This window comes from Perognathus longimembris, chromosome 17 (genome assembly GCF_023159225.1).
Source record: "Perognathus longimembris pacificus isolate PPM17 chromosome 17, ASM2315922v1, whole genome shotgun sequence".
NCBI classification, from domain to species: domain Eukaryota; kingdom Metazoa; phylum Chordata; class Mammalia; order Rodentia; family Heteromyidae; genus Perognathus; species Perognathus longimembris.
Genome location: NC_063177.1, coordinates 27,760,481 through 27,773,502, shown reverse-complemented (window position 1 = coordinate 27,773,502; position 13,022 = coordinate 27,760,481). Strand labels below are relative to the sequence as shown.

At 43.4% G+C, this 13,022-nt stretch overlaps 1 protein-coding gene across 4 annotated transcripts in view; it reads right to left on the bottom strand.

The window, feature by feature from the left end:
• Positions 1-13,022, bottom strand: part of Trim37 (tripartite motif containing 37) — a 94,882-nt gene that overhangs the window by 65,367 nt on the left and 16,493 nt on the right. For all 4 annotated transcript variants that reach the window (XM_048367097.1, XM_048367094.1, XM_048367098.1 and 1 more), the window contains exons 7-9: positions 12,808-12,931; positions 12,094-12,161; positions 439-563 (exon numbers count right to left, since the gene is read on the bottom strand). In XM_048367097.1, the coding sequence (XP_048223054.1) occupies positions 439-563; positions 12,094-12,161; positions 12,808-12,931 (317 nt within the window). The remainder of the gene's footprint in view (positions 1-438; positions 564-12,093; positions 12,162-12,807; positions 12,932-13,022) is intronic.

Sequence of the window (13,022 nt, the reverse complement as noted above, 5' to 3'; positions counted from 1 at the left end):
CTCTTTCAGAGTTTTAATAGGATGATAATTCAGAAAATAAAAACAGACACTGATGAAGGTAACTAACTTGATTACTTTTTCTATAGAAAATGATGCTCCAAGAAAAAAAAATTTTTTTAGTCCACTATCATTGCCTCTTCATTGTTTAACACTGTGAGTCAAAACTGGGCACAGTAATGCACACCTATAATTGCAGTACTTGAAAGGCTAAGGAAGAGGGATCTTAAGTTCAAAGTCAGCTTGAGCTATACAACAAGATCTGAAATATATTCCATCACATTTTTTTTGAGATGGGATTTACATGTAGAGTTGCCCAGATCATATTACTATAAACAGCACCTTAAGAAGAGCTAAGAGTCATAATTGATTTTTTTGAAACAAGTATATACCTTTTGTCCACAAACTTCAAGTGAAAATGAGATTTAAAAACTGTCATACCTGGTAAAATCTGGAGGAACAGGAGTGGTAACAAAAGATGCCATGGGTTTTCGATGAACTTGCTGAAACATCATTAGGATCTCTGAGCTCTTAGATATCAGTTCACTTTTACTACAAGACCGCAACTGTGTAAGGAAAAAAAATTCGTTGAACCAACAGAAATACTATTCAATAGTAACTCAAAAGTTTTAAGAGGAAAATTACAAACTACCCGCTGAAAAACATAAAATGACACTGTCAAAGTAGTTTTCTGACTAAAGAATCTTCAAAGAATTTAAGTGTATTTATTTTCATCCTAGCAATAAAGTCATTAAATAAGTACATGTGCTTTGAATACATTTTTCTTTCCTTAGATTTTAGGTTAAGTCAAACATTAAGCAAGTAAAAATATGCTTCCCACCAGTACAGCAAGGTAGTTATGTGTACTATAGAACAGATTCTGAAAGTTCAGAGCTGGTTTGTTTTTGTCAGTCATGAGACTTGAACTCAGAGCCTGGGCACTGTCCCTGAGCTCTTTTGCTCAGGCTAGCACTCTACCACTTTGAGACACAGCACCACTTCTGGTTTTTGAGTGGTTAATTAGAGATAAGAGTCTCACAGGTACTAGCTTTGAACTACGATCCTCAGATCTCAAACTCCTGAGGAGCTAGGATTACAGGTGTGAGCCACCGGTGCCCAGCAGGGCCTTGAACTTGTTAGGCAGCCACTGGAAAACTGAGCCATACCTCCCTCTACCAGCTTTCTTTTGGGCTAGTTATTCTTTTTGTGCCAGTCCAGGGGCTTTAACTTAGGGCCTTGGGCACTGTCCCTGAGCTTTTGTACTCAAGGCTAATGGTCTACCACTTGAGTCACAGCTCTACTTCTGGGTTTTGTTTTGTTTTGGTTTTGTTTGTTTGTTTGCCAGTCATGGAGCTTAAACTCAGAGCCTGAGCACTGTCCCTGGTTTCTTTTTGCTCAAGGCTAGCTAGCACTCTACCACTTAAGCCAAAGTGCCACTTCTGGATTTTTCCATATATGTGGTGCTGAGGAATCGAACCCAAGGCTTCATGTATACGAGGTAAGCACTCTACCACTAGGCCAAATTCCCAGCCCCTCCCTACTTTCTGGCTTTTTGGAGATAAGAGTATCACAATTTTCCTGCCCCAGTTGGCACTGTTACCTCAGCCTCCTAAATAGTTTGGCTTACAAAAGTGAACCACTGACACCTGGCTATTCTAATTATTCTTGGAATAGTTTCAATTTTTGCCTAGCCCATACCTGGATCATGATCTACCTATTTTATGCTTCCCATTGCAGTTAAAATGACAGGTACATGCTAATATGCCCATCGTCTGCTGAGATGGAGTCTCAAAGACTTTCCTGCCCTGTCTGTCCCTTTAAAATGATCTTTCCAATCTCTTTTCCAAAAATCTAGGATGACAAGTGCTTACCACTCTGCACAGGTATTGATTGAGAAGGGGGTTTTCAAGCATATGCCTAGGCTGGCTTCAATATTTCTCATCTCAGCCTGACAAATAGATAGGAGGAGCTAGGAGAAACTAGCTTGAGTCAACAGCATCCAGCTGGCTTCAAAGCTTTGAAAAGCAAGACAATTCAGGTGAGCAACCAGTGGCTCATGACTATAATCCTACCTACTCAGGAGACTGAGATCTAGCCCGGGCAGGAAAGTCTGTGAGACTTTCATCTGCAATTGACCACCAGAAAAATGGAAGTCTGTGACTAAAAGTGGAAGTGCACCTCTCTGTACATCAGTTTGATAATAAAAACTTGAAAAATAAATGAATGAATAAATAAATAAATAAATAAAATAAAAGTGGAAGTGCGCTAGCCTTGAGCACAAAAGTTCAGAGATCGTGCCTAGGCCTCGAGTTCAAGCCCCAAGAGTAGCTTTAAAAAAAAAAGCAGAAAATAACCAATGAATTCTAAAGTTTATATGCATATGCAAAGGCTCTAAACAAACAAAAAAAAAAGTTAGTTAGGTATTGGTGGCTCATGGTAATAACTCCTAGCTACTCAGGAGGCTGACATCTAGGATACAGAGTCTAAGCCAGCCCAGACAATGAAATTCTTATTTCCAATTAACTAGCAAAAAGCTAGAAACTGAGGCATGGGTCAAGTGGTAGAATGCCAGCAATGAGTAAAAATTCAAGTGAAAGTACAAAGTCCCGAGTTCAAGACCCAGTGCTAACAAGCACACATACACAAAGAACGAAGTCAAAGAGCAAACACTGTCCTTTTTATTGGTCCTGGGGCTTGAACTCTGGGCCTGGGCACTATCCCGAAGCTCTTCAGCTTAAGGCTAGGGCTCTACCACTTTGAGTCACAGTGCCAATTCTGGTTTTCTGATGGTTCACTGGAGATAAGAGTCTCACAGAGTTTCCTGCCTTGGCTTGCTTTGAACCAGGAGTACAGGTGTGAGCCACAGGTGCCCAGCTCAAACTCTGTCTTTCTACAAAGCTGTTGTAGTCAAAACAGCACTCAAAATAGTGTAAGCCAGATACTGCTTGCCAGATACTAGAGGGGCTAAGACAAGGATGTGGAGTTCAAAGCCAACATGAACCACACAACAAGACCCAGCCTTTAAACTAATAAAGATAAAATATAATATAATAATAATGGCTGAGCACCAGTGCCTCAGGTCTCAAAGATAAAATATAATAATAATAATGGCTGAGCACCAGTGCCTCACGTCTTTAATCCTAGCTACTCAAAAGGCTGAGATTTGAGGATCATGGTTCCAAGCCAACCTGGGCAGAAAAGTCGCTGGGACTTATCTCCAATTAATCACTGAAATAGCTGGAAACAGTGTTGTGTCTCAAGTGGTAAAGTACTAGCCTTGAGCAAAGGGAGCTCAGGGATTACACCCAGGCCCAGATTTCAAGCCTCAAGATTAGCCATAAACAAAACAAAATAAAAAAAGGTGGCAATGAAACAAAGAGTCCATGTACATATGGACAACTAATTCTTGAAAAAAAATATGCAACAATTAAGACAATCTTTTCAACAGATGGTATTAGAACAAGACAGCCATAAAACAAAAACAACCAAAATCTGACCCTCTATCTATACAACCTAAACAAAACTTATTCTTCTTGGAGATCAGGTATTGATATGTAAATCCATGCCTCGAACTCACAATCTATCGGAGTACTGGGATTAAAGACTACACTGCAACTATGCCAGGCTTGAAACAACAAAATTTCTAACCAGGCACCATTGGATTATGCCTGTAATCCTAGCTACTCAGGAGACTGATATCTGAGGACCATGATTCAAAGCCAGCCCCAGTAGGCAAGCTCATGAGATTCTTGTCTCCAATTAACCATCAGAAAACCAGAAGTGGCTCTGTGGTTCAAGCTGTGGTAGAGTGCTAGCCTTGAGCAAAAGAGGTCAGGGACAGCACCCCCACCCTGAGTTCAAGCACCATGACCAACCAGAGAGAGAGAGAGAAAGGAGAGGGAGAGGGAGAGCGAGAGAGAGATAGGAGGGGGGGGAGGGAGGGAGAGAGGGAGAGAGAGAAAGAGAAAGAGAAAGAGAGAGAGAGAGACAGAGAGAGATTGATTGATTTTGTGACTTTGGGTTATGTAGATTTCCTAAATAACACAACAAAAACCAAACTGAAGTGGTGCTGTGGCTCAAGAGGTAGAGTGCTAGCCTTGAGCAAAAAGAAGCCAGGGAGAATGCTCAGGCCCTGAGTTCAAGCCCAAGGACTGGCCACAAAAACAAAAACAAAATAAAACTTATGGGGTTGGGAATATGGCCTAGTGGCAAGAGTGCTTCCCTCGTATACATGAGGCCCTGGGTTCGATTCCCCAGCACCACATATACAGAAAATGGCCAGAAGTGGCGCTGTGGCTCAAGTGGCAGAGTGCTAGCCTTGAGCAAAAGAAGCCAGGGACAGTGCTCAGGCCCAGAGTTCACGGCCTAGGACTGGACAAAAAAAAAAACAAAACTGAAAAATGAAAAGACCTCAAAAATTTAAAGTTCTAGAACTTTACAATTTATGTGAGTTAATTACTAGTTTACAACATAGAAGAGAAAAAGGATGCTAGTCTAACACTAATTGCACTTACTTCTTAAACTGAAATCTTTAATCAGCTAATTCTTACTTCATAAAAACCTCCCTTACAATAAAAAGATTATCTCTTCCCCACCCTTCTCCCACTTCACAAAGTACCACTTTTAAGAGATTTGGGAGGAGAGGGAAGATGGCGCCGTCAAGATAGGGAGGCACCCCAACTCGCTCCAACGGAATAGTGAGCTGGGAACTCCAGCACCCAACATCCCATCAAGAATCTAGCAAATCCAACAACCAGAAGCAACAGAGAAACACAGGAAACGAAAAAGAACAAAAAAAGAAGACCCTATAACCTGCACGGAGCCGGAAAATCTCCAGGGTACCCCCCCCCACCCGCCGACCCCGGCCCAAACAGGGCCAGGCTGGGAAAGGGGACCCGGCGCCAGCAAACCAACAGCTGAGAAAAGTCACACCAGGAGCGCAGAGTCAAGACAGCAGGAGCTCCACGGACCCCAGACAGAGCGCAGACCGACCGAGACAGACAGCCGCGAGGGACTGGAGGTGGGTGCGGGACCGAATGGCCCGGATCAGACCTAAACAGCAGGGGAACCGGCGGTGCAGACGGGAAGAGCCGGGACCGCCACTACCAAACGACCCACACCCCAGCACCACAGCAGCACGGGACACACACACAACCCAGGACCAGTAAGTTCCCCATTACCCCCCACCCCAAACGGGAGACCAGCTCTAGCAGAGACCCAAAACCTACAAAAAAGCTAAAGCTCCCTCCCTCCCCCTCCCTACTTCGAGGGAATAAAGCAGCCCCATATCTGGTGGCGCACTAAGACCTCTGGGAGGACACGGGAACTAACAGAGGCGAGGCAGCGCCAAGGCATCCCCCCCCCCCCCCCCCGCCCCAAAGCCCCAGCTGGGGAGCCTGAACCTGGCCGCACCAGTCCCGCCGTCTGCCCAGCAGGGGCCCGGGGACTGGTAGGCATTGGAAGCCCAACCTGAGCCTCCTGGTCCTTGCAGACTTTTTGAACAACAGTCACAGGCTTGCTGGTGTACAACACCAGCACAGCAGGGACACCTGGGCCCGAACACACGCCGCCCCCCCCCCCCCCACAGCTGAGGCGCAGAGAGTCTGTGGGCACCAACCCGCGCCCGGACACTAGATCCTGCTGGGGTCCACGCATACCGCCCCCCACAGCAAACTCCAACAACTCGGGGCAGCGCGTCCCCAAAGGAAGCACGAGAGTGCACACGCACGCGCCCCCTGGAGGGCCAGCGTGGGCCAGCATGCTAGCCCCCCAGGAGGAGGATCTCCTGCCCAACCCTGCACGGGAGTGCACAAGCAGAAAAGCTACAACACCCGCTCTGACAGGCACTCCCTGCACAGGTGGGCGGGCCACCCCTCAACAGCAACAACTGCTCCCACAGGAGCAATCCACACAGGGGGGCGAGCCGCCTCTCAGTGGCAAATCTCAATCTGAGAGGTGAGCTCCTCCGACCAAGGTACCAAGTGGAAAAAAGAACCAAAGAAGAGAAAAGCCTCCACGCCACACTGAATCAGCGACCCGCAAACCCCCACCAGGGGCACGCTAGGGTCAGCACAACACAGCAGCAGGACACTATCACACAGAGAAAGACACAGAGCCTACCCACCCCCAAGTGCAGTGAGGGTGTCTACCCCGGCAACATCCAAGACGGTCACGCTCACCCATTGGGCAGTAAAGTTCAACAGCCAAACGCAAACCCAGAACCAGGACACAAACAAGTCTCCCACTGACAGACCAGCGGGAACCAGCACAAAGCCAACCCAGGGAAGCCACCTACCGATCTCCAGATGCGCAAATCATAAAGAAATATTACAAATTACATGAAAGGGCAAGCCAACTCGCCAGCTCCAAAAAGCAGTATGACCGAAGAGGAGATGGATAATAAAAAGCAACTGAGGCTATGATAGCAGAAATGATGGAAAGCCTCAGGAACAAAATCAGAAAACAATTCTAGGAGTTTAGAATGGAAGTCTCGAAGGACCTTCAGGAAGCCAAGAAAGAAATGGAAGCAAAAATGGATACAGTACAAACCTCAGTTAAAGAAGACCTTCATATCCTGAGAAGCGAAATGCAAGAAAAAATAGATTTAAAATACAACTCTTTTTTTTTTTTTTTTTTTTTTGCCAGTCCTGGGCCTTGGACTCAGGGCCTGAGCACCGTCCCTGGCTTCTTCCCGCTCAAGGCTAGCACTCTGCCACCTGAGCCACAGTGCCCCTTCTGGCTGTTTTCCATATATGTGGTGCTGGGGAATCGAACCGAGAGCTTCATGTATAGGAGGCAAGCACTCTTGCCACTAGGCCATATTCCCAGCCCTAAAATACAACTCTTTAAAGGAAGAAATTTCCACGATCAGAGCTGATCTGGCAACCATAAATAGCTCCCTGACATCCATAAACTCCACACTTGAATCCACAGCACAAAGAATTGACCATATTGAATCCAGAATCTCTCTCTTGGATGATGATGCAGCCCATAAGAACCAGAAAATTACCACACTCCAAGAAACGGTAAAGCTCCAGGGCAGACTAATCCAGGAGCTAGTGGACAAAGACAAGAGATATAATCTGCGCATAATTGGAATAGAAAAAGGAGCCGAATACCAGAGCAGAGGGCTTCAACATATTCTCAATAAAGTGATTGCAGAAAACCTCCCCAATCTCACAAGGGACCTCACCCAGGTAACCAAAGCCTATAGGACGCCTGGCAGACCAGACCCTAGAAAAGCCTCACCCAGGCACATAATATTCAAGACTTCAGACCTCAAGAATAAAGAGCAAATTTTGAATGCAGCCAAAGCGAAGAAAGAAATTTATTACAATGGGAAGAGGATCTGAATAACAGCAGACCTCTCCACACAAACCTACCACACGCGAAGAGAATGGAAGAACACCATCCAAGTCCTACAGGCCAACAATTGCCAACCAAAATAAGATATCCAGCAAAGCTAGAATTCATATTCGAGGGAAAAACCAGATCTTTCCATAGCAAAGAAGATCTAAAGGAGTATGTGAATAAAAAAACAGCCCTACAGCAAATTCTAAGAGGGGAACCCCACCCAACAGAAATCGTACAGGACACACAGACAGAAACAGAAAGAAACTACAATAGCCAGAGCCCAACAGAAAGAGCAGCTCACTAAAGACAAGAAGAAAAAAAAGAGAGAGGAAAAACAGCCTGACAGGAAAATGGAAGGAGAAAAAACACTCTTATCCTTGATCTCTTTGAATATAAACGGTATAAACTCTCCAATAAAGAGGAGCAAACTGGCAGAATGGATCCGCAAACAAAAAGTTGCCATCTATTGTCTACAAGAGACCCATCTTACAGCAAGGGATAAAAGTAGGCTCCGAATGAAAGGATGGAGCAAGATCTTCCAAGAAAACGCACCTACCAAAACGGCAGGAGTAGCCATCCTGATCTCAGACAAGCTGGACTTCTCATTAAAATCAACTCAAAAAGACAAAGAAGGACACTACATTTTAATACAAGGAAAAATCCAGAATCAAGACATCACGGTGATAAATGTATATTCACTGAACAAAAGAGGCCCTACGTATGTCAAGCAAATTCTCACAGAACTACAAAACAAGATAGACCCAAATACAATCATAGTGGGTGACTTTAATACCCCACTCTCTCCATGAGACAGATCCAACACCCAGAGGATTAGCAAGGGAGCTGAGGACCTAAGTAACACCATATCCCAAATGGAGCTGACAGATCTATACAGAATCTTCCACCCAACAGAGACCCAATACACCTTCTTCTCAGCAGCCCATGGATCATACTCCAAAATAGACCATGTCAGAGCCCACACAAAGAACCTCAGCAAATACAAAAGTATTGACGTCATCCCATGTATTATATCTGACCACAGTGGATTAAAGGTAACCCTCAATAACAACGGTTACCACAGAGGCTATACACATTCTTGGAGGCTAAAGCCCACACTGTTATCCAACACTTGGGCCACAGACCAAATTAAAGATGAAATTAACAAATTCATAAGCCAAAATGACAATGAAAATACATCACAAAGAAACCTATGGGACACAGCTAAGGCAGTACTGAGGGGCAAGATCATCGCCCTCAGCACTCACATTAAAAGAATGGAAGCAGAGCAGGTGAATAACCTCACGAAACTAAAACAACTGGAGAAACAAGAAATGATCGAATCTAAAATGACTAGGAGCAGAGAGATCACAAACATTAAAGAAGAGATAAATCTGATTGAAAACAGAAAGACCATTCAACAAATAAATAAGACTAAAAGCTGGTTCTTTGAGAAAATAAATAAAATTGACAGACCCCTCGCAAGACTTACAAAAAAAAGAAGAGAAGAGACCCATATACGTAAAATCAGGGACTCCACCAGAAAAATAACAACAAGTACACATGATATTCAAACAATCATAAGGAACTATTTCCAGAACCTCTACTCACTAAAAAACAATAATTTTACAGAAATGGATCAATTTTTAGAGAAGTATAAACTGCCCAAACTGAACCAAGAAGAAATAAATCAATAAACCAATAACTTACAGAGAGATACAGGGGGTAATCAAGAGCCTCCCAACAAAGAAAAGTCCAGGCCCAGATGGATTCACCAACAAATTCTATAAAACCTTTAGTGAGGAGCTAATACCAATACTCCTCAAACTCTTCTGCGAAATAGAAACAGAGGGAAAAATCCCAAACTCATTCTATGAAGCACTGCTAACATCATATTAAATGGAGAGAAACTTAAACATTCCCCCTAAACTCAGGAACAAGACAAGGATGCCCACTCTCCCCACGTCTTTTCAACATAGTGCTGGAATCCCTAGCCATAGCAATAAGGCAAGAGGAAGACATCAAAGGGATCCACATCAGCAAGGAAGAAATTAAGCTATACCTATTCGCAAATGACATGATCTTATATCTGAAAGACCCAAAAAACTCAGTCCCCAAACTCCTACACCTAATAACCCATTTTGGCAAAGTAGCAGGATACAAAATCAATCCACAAAAGTCAGCAGCTTTTCTGTACACCAGCAATATACAAGCAGAAAAGGAAATTATGGAAATAATTCCATTTACAGTAGCCAAAAAAATAAATAAAGTACCTAGGGATCAACCTAACCAAGGACGTGACAGACCTATTTAATGAGAACTATAAAAATCTAATAAGAGAAATCAAAGAAGACACAAGGAGATGGACAGACCTCCCATGCTCATGGGTAGGCAGAATCAATATAGTGAAAATGGCCATATTGCCCAAATTGTTATACAAATTCAATGCAATTCCCATCAAAATCCCAGGACATTCTTCACTTAAATAGAGAAACCAACCCATAAATTCATATGGAACAGCAAAAGACCTAGAATAGCCAAAGCAATTCTAGGCAAAAAAAGCAGTGCAGGAAGTATCACAATACCAGACTTCAAGCTCTACTATAGAGCCATCATAACAAAAACAGCCTGGTATTGGTATAAAAACAGACCTGAAGACCAATGGATTAGAATTGAAGATCCAGAAATAAAACCGCACTCTTATTACAGTCAGCTGATATTTGACAAAGAAGCTAAAGACATACAATGGAATAAACATAGTCTCTTCAACTACTGGTGCTGGGAAAAGTGGGTAGCCATATGCAGAAAACTCAAGGTGGACCCTAGCCTATCACCACGCACCAAGATCAACTCAAAACGGATCAAGGACCTCAACATCAGACCTGAATCCTTGAAACTACTGAAGGAGAGAGTAGGAGGGACGCTAGAACTTATAGGCACAGGAAGGAACTTCCTGAATAGAGTCCCAGGGGCACAACAGTTAGGAGAGAGACTCAACAAATGGGACTACTACAAAATAAAAAGTTTCTGCACACCTAAGGACATAGCCACCAAACTAGAAAGACAGCCAACCATATGGGAAAGAATCTTTACCAGCACAGCAACAGACAAAGGCCTGATATCTGTCATCTACAGAGAACTCAAAAAACTAAGCCCCTCCAAGCCCAGTAAACCAATTAGGAAATGGGCAAAGGAGCTAAAGAGAGACTTCACAAGAGATAAAAATGGCAAGGAAACATGTGAGGAAATGTTCAACATCCCTGGCAGTAAAGGAAATGCAAATAAAAACAACCCTGAGATACCACCTCACTCCAGTGAGAATGGCCTATACTCTGAACTCAGGTAACAACAAATGCTGGAAGGGGTGCGGGGAAAGAGGAACCCTTCTCCATTGTTGGTGGGAGTGCAAATTAGTACAACCACTTTGGAGAACAGTATGGAGGTTTCTCAAAAAGCTCAACATAGACCTACCCTATGACCCAGCCATACCACTCCTAGGCATCTATCCTAAACAGCAAACCCCAAGATATCAAAAAGACATTTGTATTTCCATGTTTATCGCGGCACAATTCACAATAGCCAAAATATGAAAACAACCCAGATGCCCCTCCACAGATGAATGGATCAAAAAAATATGGTACCAACATACAATGGAATACTACATAGCGATTAGAAATGGTGAAATATTGGTATTCGCAGGGAAATGGTCAGAACTTGAACAAATAATGTTGAGCGAGACAAGCCTAGAACACAGAAAACAAAGGGGCATGATCTCCTTGATATATGACTGTTAAGGAGAGGGGAGGGGAAGACAGTAGAGACCAGGTCTGCGAAACCAAAAACTTCTTGTCAAATGGTATATCCCACAGGTTTGGGTCAGCGACCCTACATTATGTAACTAAAACCAAACAACTGGGGCTGGGAATATGGCCTAGTGGCAAGAGTGCTTGCCTCCTACACATGAAGCTCTGAGTTCGATTCCCCAGCACCACATATATGGAAAACGGCCAGAAGGGGCACTGTGGCTCAGGTGGCAGAGTGCTAGCCTTGAGCGGGAAGAAGCCAGGGACAGTGCTCAGGCCCTGAGTCCAAGGCCCAGGACTGGCCAAAAAAAAAAACCAAAAAACAACTACTCAACATATAAAGGTCAAAAATAGACCTCTCAGTGAATCACAATAGCTCAAAAGCTATGCATGTACGTTCATATATGACTATTGTCGACATATAGTCTACTGTTGACACTACTGTTAAAGCCTTAGGCGAATTTTCTTTGGCGTAGGCCACGTGGCTACTGTCTATGTTCTTGGTACACTGTGTATTGTATATATGTCTACCTGACCTAGTGAAAGTTAAGAAAAACAGGGTGTAAGATATCACAAGAAATGTACACACTGCCGTACTATGTAACTGTACCCCTTGTGCACAACACCGTGTCAAAAATTTTTGTTTAATTAATAATTTTTTTTTTTTTTTTTTTTTTGGCCAGTCCTGGGCCTTGGACTCAGGGCCTGAGCACTGTCCCTGGCTTCTTCCCGCTCAAGGCTAGCACTCTGCCACTTGAGCCACAGCGCCGCTTCTGGCCGTTTTCTGTATATGTGGTGCTGGGGAATCGAACCTAGGGCCTCGTGTATCCGAGGCAGGCACTCTTGCCACTAGGCTATATCCCCAGCCCCATAAATAAATTTTTTTAAAAAAGAGATTTGGGACAAAAATGACAATGCATGATTTTATCTAATAGTTCATCACCTGGTGTTCCACCTCCTGAAGTAAGGATTCCAATAGCTCTGTTTCTTGGGTTAGAGATGTCTTCTGACCTGCTCAAATGTAGCATAACTTCAGCATTCAGGTTCACTACTGATTTCACAATAAAATTAACTTCTAATAAACATATTAAAAAAAAGAGAAATCCATCTCAAATAAGCAAAAGTTCTTCATTAGTTTAAACCTGAAGATTTTCCTAATGCATATAGAATTTTTTTTTTTTGGCCAGTCCTGGGCCTTGGACTCAGGGCCTGAGTACTGTCCCTGGCTTCTTTTTGCTCAAGGCTAGCACTCTGCCACTTGAGCCACAGCGCCACTTCTGGCCTTTTCTATATATATGTGGTGATGAGGAATTGTACCCAGAGCTTCATATGTATGCAAGGCAAGCACTCTACCACTAGGCCATATTCCCAACCCCAAGAAAAAGGACATTCTTATTGGAGTTGGGGGGAAAATACATGGCACCTAACAATGAAACCCACCAGCCATTAGAATTCCCTCCCAAAAAGCTGTGTAAGGTTTTCTCTATATTGATTTCTAAATATAAGTGACACAACAACCCAAATTATGACATGGAGATACCTAAAATCTCAAGATTTCTTTATAGCTTGTAACAACTCACCAACCTCCCATCTCAAAGACTAAACCTCAGTTAAGCTCAAGGTACAATGTACCAGAGAAGTATTCAAAAGCACTTACCCATCAGTGTAATAAGCTTATTTTTCAGCTGTGTATCTAACCGTGCAATCATCATCTCTACTGCATTTCTAATTTCCCGAACACGTTCATCTTTTGCATTTCTTACAGCTTCTACATTTCTTTCCTAGCAGATAAACAGATCAAGAGAACTTTAAGTAGAGAACTTTAAGAAAAGAAGTAAGTGGCACTGAGACAATCACTGTAATTTTCTTAGT